The 20,755-nt window shown below is 36.4% G+C and overlaps 1 protein-coding gene across 1 annotated transcript in view; it reads left to right on the forward strand.

The window, feature by feature from the left end:
* Window positions 1-20,755, forward strand: part of sbb (scribbler) — a 500,943-nt gene that overhangs the window by 122,015 nt on the left and 358,173 nt on the right. Inside the window, exon 2 of the mRNA XM_085943600.1 lies at window positions 7,302-8,075. Coding sequence (XP_085799726.1) covers window positions 7,365-8,075 — 711 coding nt within the window. The 5' untranslated portion in view covers window positions 7,302-7,364. The remainder of the gene's footprint in view (window positions 1-7,301; window positions 8,076-20,755) is intronic.

Below are 20,755 nucleotides of genomic sequence, written 5' to 3' on the forward strand. Positions count from 1 at the left end.
GGCCAATTGGCCGTTTTGACTTAACGATCAGCGCCGGAGAACGGATGGCCCACCGAAGTGCAATTGCTTTTCTCATTTCCGCGGCCGACCCGCTGCGGGAAGATTTCGAGCAATAAACTTTATTAACACGCACGGACCAGTCGGTGCGGAAAGAAAATTTAAAACTGACTCACTTTTATCGGTCACCGTTGCCGATTTTGCGTTTTTCAACTTGCAAAAAATGCATCTAGCTTATGGCGTTTTTATTAGCGTTTTTTGATGCGTTCAACAGCTTTTTTAGTTAGTTTATTTAATTATTTATTTTTTATCAATTTTGAAATGAGTTTCTGAGAAAATGTCGTGTGAATTTTTTGCACTTTTTTTCTGTAAGCAAAAAAGGTAGTACTTATTGAAATTTTATTATCACAAAATCTATCGTTTTTTCTTGCCAAATAGCTTGTTTTCGCACCCCGTCTGGCACGTTTTTGTCAACGACAGTTGGAAACACTGTTATTAGTACGTTAAAACGTAAACAATCGGGCGAATTCGTTCTTCATATTATAAGATTAATTGTAACGTTCATAACTACATTAAAATAACTTGGAAATAATTACAAGATAAAAAGAACTTTTTATATACAACGTTTTTAAATTTTCTGTTGAATCATGTAAACTTAACTTGACTAGCTTAAACGATCAAAAAAATGTGTAAGTACTTGATAGAAATAATACTGAAATGTCATTTTGACTTGATATTCAGATTGATTTCCATAGTAACGCACGTATATATTAATAATTAAGTTGCTAGGACCCCGACCCAGCAACCAATAATGGTGCCGAAATAACTTTTCATACAAAACAGAATTAACTGAAAATGAATTCAATTCTACTTAAAGATGGCTAAAAGTATTTAAAAAAATGTATTGGCATCGTGTACTGATATATTCTAAAAGTTTCAAATGTCTAGCCAGTCGGGAAGTTAGTTAAAAATCGATTGCAAGATTTGTACTGACAACAAGAATACGAGCTAATAAAAACGTTGTAAAATAGTTTGAAACACCTTCAGATAACGGCGACGTTTATGAATTAGTACTTATGCAAAAAGCGAAAAGACACAATGGTCTTTCAATTCAGAGTTAATTAACATAACAGTGATATTATTCGATATGTTAATTATGCTCCTCTTAGTCACACATTAGGCTAATGGGTGACTAAGAGGACCATGCATAGAACGTTAAATTACATTAGTTCGAAATAACACCAATATTACATGCCCAAATGGTATTCCGCGGAACCCTAGGATTCTTTGAGGTCAAATTAAGGGTGTTTCGTGTATTTTTAGCGATTTTTGTATTTTTAAATAAACACAATATAATATTTAGTTGTCGACACTCAGCATCATAATATTATGAAGCACTAATCGCGACCCCCTTTGTGGTGGCCAAGTATCTTGCAACCTTTCGACATATATTGGATATATAACCATGTGTATAGTCAGGAAACCACACTCAACATAATTATAAAATAAAATTCTACACATGAATTATCATTGTACTAGGTATATCAATCTTCATATCACATCAAATTGCATAGCACATTATGTAAATATTTATTATGTACCTATTATAAGAGCGCAGGCGAATTTTATTTATTATTAAAGTAAATTTGTGGTGTATGTACCTATATCTCACTTAACTGGCCACGCCGGGCCCCCAGGCTAGAGCCCTGTCAGCCCCCCCTTGTTGGTACCATGTTAACACTATCTCAGGAAGAGTTTGCAATCGTCATTTTGAATCAGTTTTATCAGGTTATTTGGTGTACTACGTGCTAAGACATTGCATCATGCCATAATTGGAATTTCCAACTCTTCGAAAACTAGCTCTTGGTATAAAATTATTAGCTCTATGTAAAAATCTATTAGCATTCATATTTCCAGTTTTATAGGTCAGTTGTAAGTAACTGGTATTATTGAGACTTATTGTCGATAACGCGAAAATCAAATTACTTAGGTATACATTTTATATACACGAATATAAGTAGGCTCTTTATTCGTTTTTGCATTGACATTTCTCTTTTTAACTTTCATCTCGTGGACACCATAGGCCCAAACAGCGGCGAGGGGTGGAGGTAGACAGGTAGACTGTACTTTGTCACATATACTTATATTTGTTTTTATGGATTTAAGAATAAAATTTCCAAATGGTGCTAATTAGTTTTTAAAAAATAATTAAACCCTTCCTAAACCAAACTGTAATTGTTACAGTTATGCTGTGGGCGATCCAACAAAAATAGTGCACGCTTTTTCAGTCATACTTATTTGTTTTCGTTGAATTAAAAATATTTATTACGGTTACCCAAACCATAATCGATAAAAATATTCTTTTATCTATAAAATATCTAAACTTATATGTGTTTTAATGGCATAATTTTTGATATTTTATAGATAAATGATTTTTTTTTACTAGTATCTACTATGGCTTGTATTAGGCAGGGGTTAATTGAATTTTAAAAACTAATAAACACTACTTACACATTGTAGTCTTAGTTCAATAAAAACAAAATATATTTGACTGACAAAGTTTAGTGTACACTATTTATGTCGGATCTGGCATGGGATCGGAATGGCATAATTTTAGATATTTTATAGATGAATAAATATTTTTTGACTGGTATCTACTATGGCTTGCATTAGGCAAGGGATAAACTCATACACGTGTCAAGAATACGTCATACGTCGAATACTGACAACTGCTCTCTGTTTTTGCATTGATGCTCATTTAATATTGGTGTATTACACAGATTATTAATTGCACGTCCATAATGCGTGGTTCATTTTCGTAAGATACTCATACATTCAAAATCCCGCGACAAAATTTAGCTTACCCATTGAATACACCCTATCGTCATTCTATTTATTAAGGCTATACTTCAGCTGGGGCACGGTCTAAATCTAAAACGATCGTGACTACGCATGCAGAACAAAGCATAATTTGTCATCCAAATTCAACATGCGTCCATTTAATGTTATGTTTACTGTTCTATTAGTAATAATACTAATATATTCATTGACATGTTTTCTTTTTCAAGTAAATGGGTGAAGTTTTTTAGTCATCTTTACACGATTTAAGAATTAATTCCCCCGACGCCATCACAAAACAAATTTACGTGTTCACAGCTCGACTTTCGCTCTCTGATTGGCAGCGAGTGTGAAATTTCGTCGCACCTATAGTTGAAAATTATTCGCCGTTTCACTGAAGTATTCTCTTAATCTGTTCTGTGGCCCCAAATGCTTCTTCACAAGGTTTCCAAATCAATGGATTTCAGAAAGCTATATTATGATAATTAATAATAATAATAATATGGTTGGATCTTGTGATATTTTCTAATGTAGGTCAATTTGGCAGTGAGCAGTTTCGTACGCCTGTCACGTATGAGGTCCGCCATTAATATTTCTTGGCTTGTGGTTTGAATTCTTGCAGTTGCACTTATTTGCACGGGTAACGAGATGCATACATACAATAAAGGCAGTCAATTGGCCAATAATTAAATTATATGCGCAGACTGACTTGAATAATTCTTATTGTCTGCTAGAGACTAATCGTAATTATTAATAGTGTTCGAGACAAACGTATTTTGCTTTTGAGCAATCAATATCTTCCCGTATCTATGTATTATCATGTCGTGTTTCTTTCTATACAACAGTCTCGACCAGGGTTTCCCAAACGTTACCTGCGATAAAACAGTTCGCAAATCTTGAAATTTTAACGGATCACCTTGTTTATTTTGTCGTCTAGGTAAATAATACATAATCAATAACTTAAATAAAAGAAAGCCACTTGCTCAACCTATTAGGTCCATACCCTGACTCACACACAAATTGAAAAACAATATGTGTACTTGCCAGACCCAGGGTTCGAACCTGGGACCCACGGCGTGATAGTCCAACGCTTAAGCCGCGCGGCCACCGTGGGTAGTAATACTTCTTTAGCGTAACAATACAAAAACAAAACTTGTGATAAACTAGATTCTTTGACTAGTTATTAATTATCTTGTTAAATTACACACTCAAGAAAAAGGACCGCTTATTGGAACGCCGTTGGATTATTTATGTACACTTTAACTTATAATACTAAATTATATAATGGTTTCTCGTTGTTTTTATTTTTAAAGTACCAACTGTCACTCGTTGAAACTGACGTTTAATCGATTGTTTACGTAAGGAATTGCAAAAGGCGGACAATAATAAATTGGCTGCCTAGGCAACGCAACAATTCTGAACTATATACTTAATAATCGTCACGATCGCAGTATCATACTGTGGGGTAAAAGTAGTGCGTTCGGCTGACAACCGAACAATCGGTGGTTTGAATCCAATCGAGTGCGTTTTTTTTCGTGTGAAAAAATAAATTATGTGTTGCATGTTACACCCCAAAAATACACTCTGATCTGATTTCCCCAACGCGCCAAAAGAAGTATAAATTCAAAAAACAATTACTTAATTATTTATTTAGTTATTATTTTTAAAACATAATACATAAAAATGTACCTATGTCGATGAGATTCTTCGATTATTTTGGGTCCTAATAGCAAATCTTCTTGATATTAGGCACAATATTTTAAAGTTGAATTCTTATATCTGGTGTGGCGTCGAGCCTGTACCTGGACTTTGACTTCGTTCCAGCATACCATGGAAATCCTCTCCGTAGTTTGGGAAACCCCTTTCTCGACAATAATAGGCTAATAACATCTTAGGGTTTAATAGAATTTTAAAAACCAACCAACACCCTCTGCAAGTTGTACCTACTCTTAGTTATATAAAATTAAATACCTATGCCTGACAAAGGTTGGCGTGCACTAGTTATGTCGGACCTTAAGGGGGATGCTTATACCAGCAGAGGCACATAGCGGAAAAATACGAAGGTTGCAATTTAAGACATTTTTTTATAATTTACAATTTTAACTGTATTGATTAATACATATGTATCTGAAAACGCATATGTTAATTAATGGTCATATTTATTATTAAAATTTACTTTATTAGTTTTCAATTTTTCATCGTGTAGCTTTTTGACTAAGTAATTCATCGTTTAAATAATTTATAGGTATATTATTTTTTAAAAACATCGATTTTTATTAAAATACTAGCTGACCCAGCAAACGTTGTTCTGCCATATAAATTATTTCTAGTGAATATTTTGGTCGTTAAATAAAAAATAACGAATGTATCGTAAGTGTGTGGGGATGGGATATATGACAGAAAGAGGAATAGAGCGCCGTAGACGATGACCGCCGATAAAAATAAAAAAACATCTACCACTCATTTTCTCAATTCAAAATGAGTAATGATGTTCATAATGAATGAATTACCTGTGACAGGATCTCGTTGTTTAATGTTTATGCAATATCCGTCTTGTCCCTTCCAGAAAATTAGCGGATATTGAAGAGCGTCGTATGAACGGTGTGTGTCAGCGATGAACTCCAGATTATTGTTTCTTCTTCGAATCACGATTTCTCGCGTCGATGTGCGGTCGCCAACCATGATTCCAGCAATGTCGTCAACTACAGGCGCATTGAATCGACGCACGTGCTCTCCAGCTGGTGTTTTATCAGGATTGATGACAATAGCGTGATTGTCACTTTGCAATTCGTGCATGTGTGCTTTGAAGAATTTCAACAATTCATTGTGCTCATTCAACAGGGCTTTTAGTTCGCCGACGATACGCCTGGCATTAGGCGAATTGAGGCTATTGTAGCCGCAACGTGCATCCACGTGATTGATGTCCTCACCGCCCATGAAGTAGATTTGTAAAAAATTATGTGGTTCGTTTGGCATTGGCAGCAATGAGCCTACTTTGTGGTATACTTGGCCTTTGATTTTGAACGTAGAATGGAATTGTTGACCATTTGCCGCAGTATTGTGAACTATTTCTGTTGCTCCGAACGAAGTCTTTTGGAAGCATGAATTGAATGTGCGAATGGACTTCAGGAACAGGTTTGAATCTGGAACCGTGCCGATGAGCAAGCCGTTCAATGGTTCTGGTGGTATCTCAATTTCTGGTAGTTGCACTTTTCCTGATGCGCAACACATCCCGGCTGACTCATGTTTGAATTTGAGCGCATAACAATGGGGACATTCTTTGTCCATAGCACCAATCAGCACTTTCGGATGAGCGGAATATTCAATATCTGGCTCGTACTCGAATGCGAGACGAAGGAACGAAGCGGATGTAAATGTTCGATGTACTTGTTGGCGTTGTCGGTCATTTGCTCTGCGTGTGTTAACTACGAACCGGCGCGCTTGGCTCCGTTCCAATTGTCGTTGTTGATTTCGTTCAGCTCGTGCCTCTTGTGATTGGGATGCACGCAATTGCAACATGCTTTCACGCACGTTTTTGTTATCTTGTTGGATTTGTTCGTCTGTTCTTTCTGCTCTACTATTTTGCATGTTTGTTGCTTTATTTGTTCGACGGCCCAAATGGCCCCCCTTGCGTCTTGATGGCATTATGCACTGTAATACACGCACATAAAAATAGATAAATTAAAATAAATCGTACAAAATTTTGCACGCACTGCGTTGTGATATGCCGAATGAAATGTCAAAATGACGCGACGCTTCTCTTGAATTCTTCTCGGACGTAGCGCCATCTGTCATTCAACAACATAAATAATTTCGTTCTGTTTGAAATACGAAAGACGGTTAAATTTGTTCATACAAAAATAATAAAATCGCGATTAAAAAATCGGAGGGTGGGGGTAAGAGAGTAAAAATTTGGGGTTATAGGTATTTTTTGATGCAAAATAATAAAAAAAATACAAAAAGAAATTTTCAAAAAAATAAAAGAAAAAACTTTCTGGATAGAGATACCCTAATCACCTAGCGGTATGAAATATACTTGTTGACCTATTCTCATACCTAAAAAATATACATACAAAAATTCATAAAAATCGGTCGAGCCATTTCGGAGGAGTTCGACCACAAACATCGTGACACGAGATTTTTATATATATAGAGATAAATGTGTATAACTTGAAATCCTTTTTATTTATATGAAATCTTATTTTGGTATGGTCCCAATATTTAAGCTCAATATAAATAAAAAGTGCGTCTACTGGTATTTATAAGCATCCCCCTTAACAGCCTGCCTCCAACATTCGCCATTGCCCCGTGGTGCTGTCGACCAAAATCCAGCTCGCGGTCGACGCGTTTGACTTGCTTGGATTAAAGTACTTTTCTATGCATTTTTTTGGAGCAATTCTCGACATATTAAACGTTCGTTTGCTTTGTGATAATATTAATGTGTTGTTTTTGTTGTGTTGTTGCAGGGCTAAGATGGTGTATGCGGGCTCGAGGCCGGGCCGGGCGGGGCTCCCCTCAGCTTGGTGCGGATGGCTGCCCCAATGAGAGACGGCCCGCTGGACGGCGGCCACCGATCGAGGGCGCCAGACGCGAGGCCCGCGCCCAGAACCGATCAGCCCAACGTTCCCCCCAACAACTTCGAGTACGACGACAACGAGTGGGACATCGGCATCGGAGACCTGATCATCGACTTAGATGCCGATATAGAGAAGACGGACGAGGGGACGGCGGCGGGCGGCGCTGCGATGGCCAGCGCGGCCGGCGCCCCCGGCAAGACCGCCGCCAAGATGGGGGCGGACCACTCCGCCACGCTCGATAAGGGCCTCAAAATGAAAATCAAACGCACCAAGCCGGGTACTAAGACGTCGGAGGCCAAGCACGAGATTGTGAAGTCGAACGAAGTGAACGGTGCAGTGGAAGTGGCGGTGGAAGGCGCGGCGGTGCTGCCGACGGCGGGGACTGTTCCCGCGGGCGCCGTCCCCGCGAGGAGATCCTCGGGGGCGCACCGCAGGGACAAGACCGCTCGCGACAAGCACACGCCGACGGACCAGTCGAACGGTGTAGTGGTGCCTCCCGTGACCGGAGCGGCTCCAACGGCGGCGGTTGTCGCGGCGACGCCTGCGTTGGCGGTCGTCCCGGCGCCCGAGCCGCCGGCGCAGCCCCCGATTCCGGTGGCTCCTCCGCTGCCGCCCGTTGACGCGTCACCCCCTCCTGCTAAGAAACCAAAAATGGATTCAAAGGTTAGTTTCTGTTATTATAATACTGATATAATATCTACAATCGTTGTAGATAATCTTGGACGGCCTTACTAGAGCAGATATGTATTTAACAATGTTATTAGTTAACATCTTAGATAATATATCTATTATATTCAATATATTTGGTTCATTCTCTGTATCCCATCACTAATGCCTCATCCAAATTTGATGGACGCGGGATTCAATCGCATGACTTCTCCACGACGGATATTCTGTCACTCGCCTAGTTGGGCTATTTCTAACACAAATAGTTGCAGGTTTAGGGACATTTGTGATTTGGATAAAATTTGACAATTGGACCCTGCAATATCCTGCGCTTGCACAGTAGAACTATAGTAGCGAACCTGCCAGTAAAAAGACGAACTACACCGCACAGAACTTATTTTGAGGTTAACCGATTTACACCACATTAGATCGCGTCTCGCTTACGCTTGAAAAATGAGATTAGCGAGACAGTCAGCACTTTTACATGTAAACAGTTATTATCGCGATAGTTTAAAATACACACCATTGGTGCAAGTGTAAAGGCGTTATTATTCCAACTGGGCATAGAGTATCGGAGTATCCGTCAAAATGTATTGATACTTTTTTGACGGCCCTACTTATGAAGTTGTCGCCAATAATCGTGTCACTGTTCGATGTTTGTGGCATTTTAGACAAACGTGGTTATTGCAGCGTTGTGTATAGTGCAGGAATGGTGAACCTATGGCACGCGAATGTTTAATGTTGAAGAGAAAAGAAATATTACTATTTTATATATATTCAAAAAATATCTTTTTTATAAAAAGTTTTACAAATAAATCTATAATTACTTAAGTGAGTACTTACTTATAATATTAAAAAATAATGACGACATAGCCATGCGTATTTTCTTCGGTTTTTCATAATATGTTTAGGTACCTACCTATCGATGCGCAAACGGAAACGATGAAATTCATGCGTGACAAATGGCAAACCGCAGTGTATAAAAAATTACAGGCAAATCGGGGAATTAAACATAAAAATATTATACAATCAACAAACCGTATGAAATTAATTATCGGCAGTCATTGAAATATAATAACTGCTTGTTATTTTACCTCAAACATAATCTCTAAAGATGGAGAATATGATAATATAAAGAAGAGTGGTTAAATGCTTCCATGATCACTTTGAGTAATTTGAAAACAATGAAAAAAATATTCAATGAATAAAAAATATGCCTTCGGCTAGAAATACGGTGAAAGATAGAATAGCAATAACTCAATTATAATTGTTAACCTTTTAAATAGAATTATTAACTATTTTTTTTATAAAACTTAAAAAAAAATTCGCCGTAAAAAACTTCTTGGCACGTCGGATAGTCGAAAAATATTAGTTGGGAACTTTTAGCACGCGTACCTAAAAAGGTTCGTCATCTCTGGTATAGTGCATACACAACGGTGGAAGCGGTCCGCAACGCCACATACAGTTCTCTCATTCAGCCAGCCGCTCAATATTATAAATCCCGCCTGTCCGGTCGACGCTCGACCGATCGCTGTTTAATGGTGATCGATTTGTTTCAATTACCACCCCACCGCTCCAAACTTCCACCAAATTTAATACCACCATCGCGCCCTTCTCTCCCCCTGTTCAATCCACAATTTGTATGACAATTGCACATATGTGGAATATGGATCTAATAGGTTGAGCAAGAGACTGGCATCCATTTCTCGTAAAAACGAAATCTGTTTATACAAACCTCCACTCTGTGGAGGCCCATATTATAACCTTATTAGTATCGGACATGGTCGTGAGATGTATTGAGATCAAATACATATCTAAATAAAACACTTAATTAAAAATAACCGGAATCGAATACAAGAAAAAGGCAGTAGAAAATAAGTAGGTAGGTAAGTAAATTAAAAATACTAATATTAATATTAAATATTAAAGTATATATTTATATAAAATTCTGAATTTTTCAAAAGTAGGTAAGCGAGTAGGTACGTGCTCATTCGTATCAAGTCCGACCTATCATATAATAATGACATCATATTAGATCATCATAATCATCAGGGGCGCGACAACCCGGTGTGGGTCTTGGCCTCCTCCAACAGCTCCCTCCATCTGTCCCTATCCAGTGTGGCCGCTTTCCAATTCGGTACCCCCAGAATATGGCAGTCACTGGCAGCTCCATCCAACCAGCGAATCTTCGGCCTGCCTCTTCTTCTACGCCTTATTGGATTGCTGGACATCACTCTCTTTGCCGGTTCATTGTCATTCATACGGTGCACATGACCTAGCCATCGCAGTCTCCCAATCTTAATTGATTGAACTGCGCAACTGCAATCTTCGTATAGCCCGTAGAGCACAGGATTTTATCTTCTCCTCCAATTGGTGCCGTCCCTGATCGGTCCATATATACGGCGGAGAATTTTTCTTTCAAAAATGTTCAAGGCTCGTTCATTTCGCAGAGTTAATGTCCAGGTTTCCGATGCGTAGGTGAGCACTGGCTTTGCAAGTATTTTAAAGAGTGCTTTTAGTTCGGCGAGATACTATGCGGGACTTAAAATGTCTTAATAGGCCAAAGTAGCATTTATTCGCAGACATGATTCTCTTGTTGATTTCTTCTGTAATATCATTATATCGAGTTCATATTAGGTATAAACGTATAAATTGGAACATTACTATTTGTCCATCAACAACGTGTATTTTTTTGATCTCAATGCTAAACGGCCATTTATTTCCGATACGACAGCGCACATCAAACTGTGATACTGCGAATTGTAATACACACAATTTACAACAGCTAATCCTTATCTGCGTCTTTCATATGAGAATTTAAATAATTAATACTTAACTATCTTCACAGATTGTAAACAATGTGTTTTTTTACAGAGTTTATAGGTATTTTAGTATCTATGTAGGATAATGGATTCTTGTCTGCCGTATCAGTAACATTATTTTTATATACGGTTATTATCAGAAGTATCTGACATTCATGTCTTGTCGTGAGAGATAACAATCCATGCGATTTGGTTGCTGCTTACACAGTATTCGTAATACGTTTTAAATACTTAAGCAGTTAACAGCTGTTGAGTGTAATTTAGTTACACATGTAAATGAATGTGGAAGACACGGCGGAAATGATTTTCTTCACCATTCCAATGAAACAGGCCCGGGCAACGGAAATACATAAATTATTATCACGAATGTTGTGTGAAGACATCGACAATTTTTCCCACGTATACTGTGGGAATCGGTAGAATTTAAACACTGCTTAGTTATAACGTATTAATAAACCACAAAAGATCGGCTTTATAATGATTATGCCGCACGTACAACGATATTTATCGCTACCTGAAAGCAACAGTGAGACATAGTGAAAAAAGTCGATTTTGTGATAATTATGGCAATCGATTGTAGAAGGCTATATGTACCTGGTAAAGTTCGGCGGAAATACGTGGCAGCGAACGACACAAGACCGAGAGAGTTGGAGAAAGCTTGGGGAGGCCTTCATCCAGCAGTGGATTGACCCCGGCTGATGATGATATGTACCTACCTTCGTATTGATTCACTGAACCACTGGTGTTTATTAAAATTGTCCTGTAATTTCAAAGCAACAGTGGGATAACCCACTGTTAATAATCGTCACTGTTCTGGCAGAAGACACTAATTCGAAAAAATGACATATTGAGTTAGTTATACCAAAATGTTCCTTATTTCAAACTTTACCGTCTGGAAACCATCTTAATAAATAAACAGTCTTTATTTTAAAGTCATCCTTTTTACGATTACTTAATAAACTCACATGATAGACCATTTCAAACATTTTAACAACTTCAAAGTCAAATTACTCAGAACTAGTATTCTCCAGTTAGTGTGTTCTGCCAGAACAGAGACGTAATGATATACAATGAAGTTAAAAGCCCTCCACCAAACCCGCCCCGTATCACCCTCGGTCTCAATCGAGAGTATAAATTTTGCTGTCCGTATGATTAGCTTCGTTCTTTTGATTTAATAAACAATGTAACTTCATTTTCTTTTTACTAATTTCCATGTGATTTTTCTCTCCCCGGCACTTTGCATTAGATTAAACTTAGTAAACTCAGTCAGAGCTCACTCTGAGCGTAGCAACCTATCTTGGGCATTTTCTCCCAGGACACTCCCAGTCCAATTGATTCATATGCTTCACATAATGATATACAGTGGAACCCCGATCTACCGTTCTCGGATAAATCGTTTCCCCGCACGGATCGTTCATCCCGCCAAACACCCATAAAGAACAATGTTAAATATTCCCGCATTAACCGTTCCCCGATTAATCATTTTCCTCGATCTATCGTCTAAATATTGTGGTCCCGTCACTCATATTATCACGATTGACCGTTTTTGTTGAATATTTTCCATTTCGCGTTCGTAGAATTATTTATTATACCTATTACAGATCTTCCAGTCGCGTCACTTTGTTTGCACAGGTCGGCCGACGCTCAGGCTTGCCTCGCATCCCGTGTCACGAATTTTTATAATTCGCAACTAAAATGCCCCCCATGAAGTAAACTAGAACTGTAGCTGAGAAACTGAAAATAATTCAAGACATCGAAAAAATTCAGGAGAAAAACGAGAAAAAAAATGTAGGTATGCCCGCATTTATCGTTTTTTTCTAGGGTCCCTTGAAAATCGAGGAATTGAGGTTTCACTGTACACTCCTATTAGGGAATCCACTCCCGAGCCAAAATCATGATCCCGGGATTTCGGGATTACGATTTGACGATCCGCATTTTTATGCAAATAATGTTGATAAAATCGGTCAAAAATAAATCTAGTATAATTTATATCTATTTAAGACATTTATTATTAATATTGTGTACGTTCAATCTTGGAAATACATACATAGGTTTAATGGAGTAAATGATATTGTAATATAAATAATAATGTGAAAGTAAAACAGTTTTATTTAATTATGAAAAGATGACAAATACAAATACAAGTTCAATTAAAATAGAAAATGACAAATGCATTAAAAACATGGTGGAATCACGGAAAGTGCGAAGCATTGTTTTTTCCAATCTTTCTCATTGTTATTAATTTATGTGAAAAAATAAAATGAATTTTCAACACACGGGTAATAAAGCAAACTTCATTCAAACTCAGTTTATTTCTAATGTAGTTGTATGTTATTGAAATAATCTTTTCTGTTATATTTTCGTTTTCATTTTATCTTCCATAAAAAATGATAAAAAAACTCAATCCCGAAAGTTTCGGGATTATATTTACCAATCCCGGGATTCATAGGTATCGAAAATAGTTCGGGATCCTATCACTCTTTTTCAATTCATTGTACATACGTATATAATTCGGTATACTGGCTGCTTTCAGTGAAGCAGTATTCTATTTTATTTAATTTAATAAAAGTCATGGCATTCGATGGGTACTCTTATATATTCAGTAAGTAGAACATACCCTCCTTGGTATAGGAATTCATATCTTAATGTATTGCCGCACGTAGCGTCGATTCGACAGTTTTTGTTTATAAGAAAACATCTGCTCGTCGTGTAGCAAAGCTTAGAATAGCAAAATGTCGCATCGGCATTTCGTTTCTTCTATTCGTGTGACGTCACTGTCCCGGCATGGTCATGATCTTGCTTATGTACGCGGAAGAGAGTTGCAACATTGCCGGAGACTTTGATTTATGACCATATCCCAATTTTGGCATTGAGCAAAGAGAGTGACGACAGTTTTAGTGAAAAAAGTCAAACATGAAGTTTCCCACAGTTAGTTAGTCTTGTAAATACAATTGCTACTATTTGTGTTTTTATTGTCGTTTTAACTATAATCATGAAAACATAGATTTGGATCAACTCAATAATTTAATTCATGTTTTTATATTCCACAATAAGTCCAGATATTGCCATCATACACATTTAAATTGATATTCTGTTGTAAATTATTATTTGATTTCTATCTGAAAATTATCTATTGCCATGCTGTGATAAGCGTAAATACGTGTTTAAAGAAGGTGTGATTGCTTGTTCACACTCGTACGGAGTGTGTTTTAAAACACGTTTTTTAACAATATAAAATCGGGAAAAAACGTCAAAATTATCGCCATGTGATGTAATTTGAACTGCATTTTATCCAGTATGACTTGAAATTCTCGTTGTTTTAAAAACGAATTAATAATTCACCCAAAAATATGTTTAAAATCCGTCTTGAGAAGTAATAATATGATTATTAAATAGCAATCATGCGGATACCTATATTTCGCCGTACAATATCGCAATATTATCTGTCGACAAATCATTGCTTTTCTCATCAAAATATTGTGTATTGATAAATACATATTTGTGCTCTTTGATCTTCCAATATTATTATTTTTTTCTACGTCTATGTTTTTTTCCTGTATCCAAATAAATTTCCTGACCTTTGTTTTTCCTTCGTATCATGTTGGTATTTATGTAGTGTTGTACGTATTAGTTTTTTTTGTATGTAATTCATTTTATTTTTACCAATGGCAATAATATGTTTTTCAAGAATAATATTGTAATACATCACTGTCAGGAGAAAATTGTGTTTATTTTTTATTGTAATAATTTTATTTACGCAGTTTACCTACCTAATGAAGTGATAAAATGTCTTTTAAAGGAACAAAAGTATCCGGGTTACAGAAGTTGATTAATAATAAGTCTTCAGTACATAAGTAGATATTTACTGTGAATACTTACTTAGGTATAGCGCCTGTACACGTGCATGGATTTATTTGTATCAATAGTTTGTATTTTAAACTATCACGATAATAACTGATTACTCGTAAAAGTGCTAATGGTCTCTCCAATCTCATTCTTCATCAGTAAGACTTAGTGCTTAGTCAGCTGAATGCAGAACTATTCTAACTTCGAACTCACATTTGATTCTTTTAGAAGGGAGTTCTTTAAAACAACCTACTTATTATTTATATTAGTAAATGTACACACAATTTAATAGAACTGATGAATAAAATGATGGACTTATAAATTTGTTATGCTTAAGTTATGCTATTTCAAAAAACATTTAAGTAAAATATTTTAAATGTGAGTTACAATAGACGCGATGTTGTCATTTTATGGTATTTTTGCTATTATGATTATAATTATGATTTTATGGTCGTAAAAATCGGTTAACCCCAAAATAGAGTCTCTTCGCGGTGTAGTTCGTTTTTTTGCCGACAGGTTTGCCACTGTCTTTCTACTGCGCAGACGTAGAAAAAACTCAACTGTCGCATGAAACTTCGGAATTTTCCGAACTTTTTTGATTCATGCATAATGCCGGGTCCACACTGACAACATGTCGCGCGACAACCTCGTTAAATTTTACGATAAGTATGATAATTATCATAAAATTTTGCCATGTTGCCAGTGTGGAGCCGGCATAACATTTACACGTGCATTTTCTTGTTATGGCCGCGATAATACTGTATACTGTCAGCAGTACATGTAAACAGGGTATTATATTTATTTATTTACATAGTATGTTGTAGGTCAGGTCTGTTTTTGAAGAAACAGTTTTCCACTTAGAATTCATTCCAAATCTACACATTCGTTGTATCCGGGCTACAGATAGTGTCCGAAGGTAATGTCAAAAATTAGTTTTGTATTGTATTAAATTGCAATTACTTTATATCTTTATAACTACATATTTTATTGACTGTTAAATTATAAATTTTAACAGCAGCGGTTTTTTAATATATCTTCTATTTGTATTGTGCAGTTCGAATTTATTACTTTACTAGTAAAATGACAATTTTAATAATGTCTGCCTACTGATTGTAATGTATTAGGTCATTAGGATAACAGATTATCGATAAGATCGGCGGTAATTATTATAACTTAACAGGAAATGTTCAATTAAATCGTCAAACGATTGCGATATACCAATATTTTATTACTAGACTATTTTTATATGGTATCCGGGTTACAGAAGCTAACATGGGCGCGCTATTAGAGGCAAATAACCTGTATTTTATGATACCCTGTTTGAATATTTACTACTGAAATGTAAAATAATCGATATTAATTCAATCACAGATTGTGATCGGCGTTCGCCTTTTGCAGCGTTCATTAGTCCGATCTGTTCGATTTGTAGAATTTACTTTCCCATGATGTCAAATAATAATATTGAATCTGTATTTAATTATGTTGTTAATTTATTCAAATGGGCAGTTTAATTAAGGCGAGATAAGCATCTTTCTCTGCGTTCGGGTTTTATTGCCGGCAATTATTGGGAAATCAATTGGACTTGTTTTGCCTTTTATTTAATTTATTAATTCAATGCCGATTGCCGTCGTGATTTCTCCATTACAAAGATTCTTTTATGATTGATTATTTGTATACCCAAGGGGATACAGGATAGAGCTTTTTGGCGTAGAACTGCGTCTTTGTATTCGGCGCTGTAGGTCGCATTTTTCTATAGGCATCTAGCTTGCTAAACGTATCTGGCTTGTGGGGTTTTTACTAGTGTTTTTGATGACTCATTCTCAATGAATTCGTTGAAACAATTTCATGCATTATTTAATGTTTTTGTATATTAATCCGAATTTCCGCGTATAGGTATAAGATAATAATTTAACAGTAAAGTTATTCATCTAAATTCTAAAAGGTAGGTATGTTCTTTAATTCTCTATATCTGTCCTACAAGAAAGAAGCTCTCTTATTCAAACATGAAACGAAACTTTAATGCCATTGACACAATATAGGTAGGGGTATATAATATATCGTCTATTCAATTCTAAACTATCCTAAACGCCAATTTTTCGAAATACGTTTTTTTACATCAATCGATTCTCTATGAAATTTCCAACATTTTGTATAAACCTAAATGCATAGGATTATATTGAATTTAAGAAACAATTATTTTCATGCCACTTCTTAAGTATCCTAAGTGACATTATTTACCAATGTATTGAATTTTTCATAAATTTGAAATTGAAAAAAATTCCCCAAAATTTATTGTAATTTGAAACACAAAAAATGATTTTTTAATATTTCGATATTACAGAACTAAATCGAATTAAGTATAGGTTCATAATTTCTAAATTTCCCTTTCCTGCACATTTTATGATTTGGCATTTAGGATAGTTTATAATTGAATTGACGATATAATACCTTTGTTACAAAGGTATTGACTTCGTTCTTGGGAGAATAAGTAAATTTACTTGCAATTTTACACAAAATCTAGCGTTTTTCATGCCAAATATGTAGCTTGTTTTCATACCCCGTCTGGTATGTTTTTGTCAACCACAGCTGGCAACACTGGTCGCCAACCGCTCGGTAATGATGTCCAAAAAGTGTTACATTATAATCGCTCATAAATTGTGAAGAAACAAACATAGCGAAACAAAAATCTCGTGATAGTAAATATGTTTTGTAGGGCAGTGAGATAGGCTAGGGAAATTATGACTCGATAACTGCGTTTAGACAGCCATTTTATGCATGCGCATAATTTCGTGAGGTCTCGACCGATTGAAACGTTTATGTTGTACATTGTAAACCATTCATTCATTCAATGAAACCAAATTTATAAAATCATTTTATTCTCTAGGTCTATGTAATTCTCTAACTCTCTTCGCCCGAGAACCACTGATTTTTTTTTAAATGTTGTAAGTAAAACCTTAGTATGATTTACTTGGTAGCCATTAAAAAAGTAATATTCTTTTTATTGGCAAAGAAATCGTTTTGCTTATTCTTAGACCTAAGTAATGATATATTTAATGTCCATCCAGAAAACCACCAAGAACTGACTCTTAATATCCGATTTTTGCAAATGTTTATCTGTTTTTTGTTCTCCCAAGAACTCATATGCCATTGGTGAAGGAGACAATTGAGAGGGCAATGGATGCATTCAACTTTTTGCTTGCGTGACATAATTTAGCCGTTATCTTAGAAAAAATACTTTGGGTTTATTTATCGTGTATCTTCCCTGTTTTTATTTCCAAATATATTGTCAATATTTGGCACTAATAATCGATCTATTAAAATAGATAATATAAGTTGGCACCCAACTCGAGCAAGTCAGCAGCTACGTCTATCTCGGACAGCAGGTGTCCATAGACGGAAGCATGCACGATGAAATTGCTCGAAGAACAAAGCTGGGATGGAGTGCTTTCGGACGTCTGAATAGTATCTTCAAGAGTGACCTACCATTATGTCTTTAGCGTAGGGTGTTCAATCAATGTGTGCTACCCGTGCTCACGTATGGCTGCGAGACGTGGACCCTCAACACGAGAGATGTCCAAAGGCTAAGAGTCACACAGCGAGGCATGGAGAGGTGCATGTTTGGCATCACGCGAAAGGACCGTAAGAGAAACGAATGGGTTAGGAAGCAGACAAGAGTACGCGATGTAATAGACGTTGCAATAACAGCTGAAATGGAGATGGGCGGGGCACATTGCTCGCCCAAAGGACGGCCGCTGGACAAATGCCGTCATCCAATGGTACCCAAGGGGTACGAAACGCCCTAAAAGCCGCTGGATTGACGAACTGGTAAAGTTCGGCGGAAATACGTGGCAGCGAACGACACAGGACCGAGAGAGTTGGAGAAAGCTTGGGGAGGCCTTCATCCAGCAGTGGATTGACCCCGGATGATGATATTTATAATTGTAAATATCCCGTCGTTGCATTGGAAACGATATTATGGACGCAGTGATAATTATTTTGCATTCCATTCACCTCTTAATAGCGCCTGTCTAAAATTACCTTTTCATTAAATGCTTCTTGGAGATGGGGCAAAGAGATTGCATCGGGCGTGGGCAGGGACTTAGGTAATTAATTCTCGTCATGCCACCGCCAAGGCAGCAGATAGGTACACAGTTTTAACGTCGCAGGTAAATGTACATATTAAATTATTTGATAATGTATCACAGTTGCTCGGTTTTTTACAATGTAATAAACTATTCTGTGATTGAGGCATTTAGAATTTAGACTATAGGAAAGTTTCTTTCGCGCTTTATCTTTATCCTGGACCCTGGATCGAAGCAGAACATAAAAGACAGGTTAGATAGAGTCCGTATTCTTTATGCTGGCGTTCATTTCACGTCGTTCGCGGACGGAAAGCATTGTGTCATCGCGTTCGTCCGTTGCAAGTTTTCAATGGGTGGGAACGAGAGGGAACGCAGTTTTAAGATGCTGAAGCGGGGGGAAACCACCAGAATAAAGAATACGCACTTAAGAAAGTACTATCATCAAATGAAGGAATACATCAGGGTGCCGACGATAGTACAATTTTACTTTTACCCAATTGAAATATGTAGGTACCTACTGAAATTTTGTAATATGCTGCCATGTCCTGGGTGTAACGTGTCGTCTACAAAGGGTAATGTAGCTAGTGACATGCGTTCTCCCTCCATCATATGGCTCCATCTTTGGCCTATCTCCGCGGTTTGTCGTTATCTGTGTAGGCTCAATAATTTTTTTATCTTTTGTTAACGTCAAGTGACTCAATAAACCAAGACGACGCCCCCAAATATCGTGTTTTCATTCTATAATAACTCGTATTTTCTAAAGGAGTGCCGGGACTAAGATTTGTCAGTACCTATTTAATATACATTATTTTTATTAAATACAGTAATCGACTTACGCGAACTCGGAGTTACGTGGTTCATGATTTTTTCGTTAGGCAACACTTCAGACCCAGTTCCACAATTGCAAGCTTGACAGAAGATAAATCAGCTCAATTGAAAAGGGCTTAAAAATTTAGAAAACATAGACTCCAACGAATAACGCGTTATAGCTACAAATAAAGCAAGGAATATAAAAATTATTAGCTTCCTACGAATAAATTCTGCGTGAAAAAAAGAAGGTATTGGACGAATTTGTTAGATTTTATGAAACCATCGACATCGAAATATTTTTTTTTACATAACTCATTTATTTATTTAATATTTTGTATATATATTAATATGTACAAATAACTACAATTTTATTAAATATTACTCTACTAAACTTGGTAGTGTTTTTGTTAGTCCTTGGTCCCAATTAGAGTTGGGTATTTCCCGAGGAAATCTCAATCTCGAGATTCGGGATTTCCAGAAAAGAATTCTCGGGAATTCTCGAGAAATCGGGTTATTTAAAAGAAACCTGTAAAAATCCTAAAATCGGTGTAAAAACAGATAAATTCCAAAAATATATGATTTTTTTATTTACGTAAGAAGACAAACAAAATAGAAGTAGGAAAACAAAAATAATTCAAAACATTTCTTATTAAAATAGAATTTCAAAAAACACGAGACTGTCAATAGCTGTGTCTGACAACTGCGTACGCTTTTGAGACACAAAATTCCATGATGTTTCAAAAATTGCGCTCATTTTGAGTCGAGGTTGGCTTAATTGTGTTAAATGCCCCGATCAGTCCTTGAATTTTGTGTTTTCTGTCCACTTTTTCCATATAGAAAATCGTTTTTTCAATTAGTATTTGATAATAAAGAAATCCCGAATCCCTAGAAAAGATTCTCGAGATCCGGGATTTCCCAAAATGTTAAAAATTTCAATTCTCGAGATTCGGGATGGAAAATCTCGAAAATTTCTCGAGAATTCCCGTCGGCAAATTCCCGAAACCCAACTCTAGTCCCAATTAAAGAAAATTTATATGGATTTATATGCAAAGTTGAACCCAGACTTACGCGATTTTCAACGGACTCACATATCGCATAACTACCTATACTGTTAAAT

Source organism: Rhyacophila brunnea, unplaced genomic scaffold, assembly GCF_057557595.1.
Source record: "Rhyacophila brunnea isolate RB1 unplaced genomic scaffold, BYU_Rbru_1.0 scaffold_16, whole genome shotgun sequence".
In the NCBI taxonomy this organism is placed as follows: domain Eukaryota; kingdom Metazoa; phylum Arthropoda; class Insecta; order Trichoptera; family Rhyacophilidae; genus Rhyacophila; species Rhyacophila brunnea.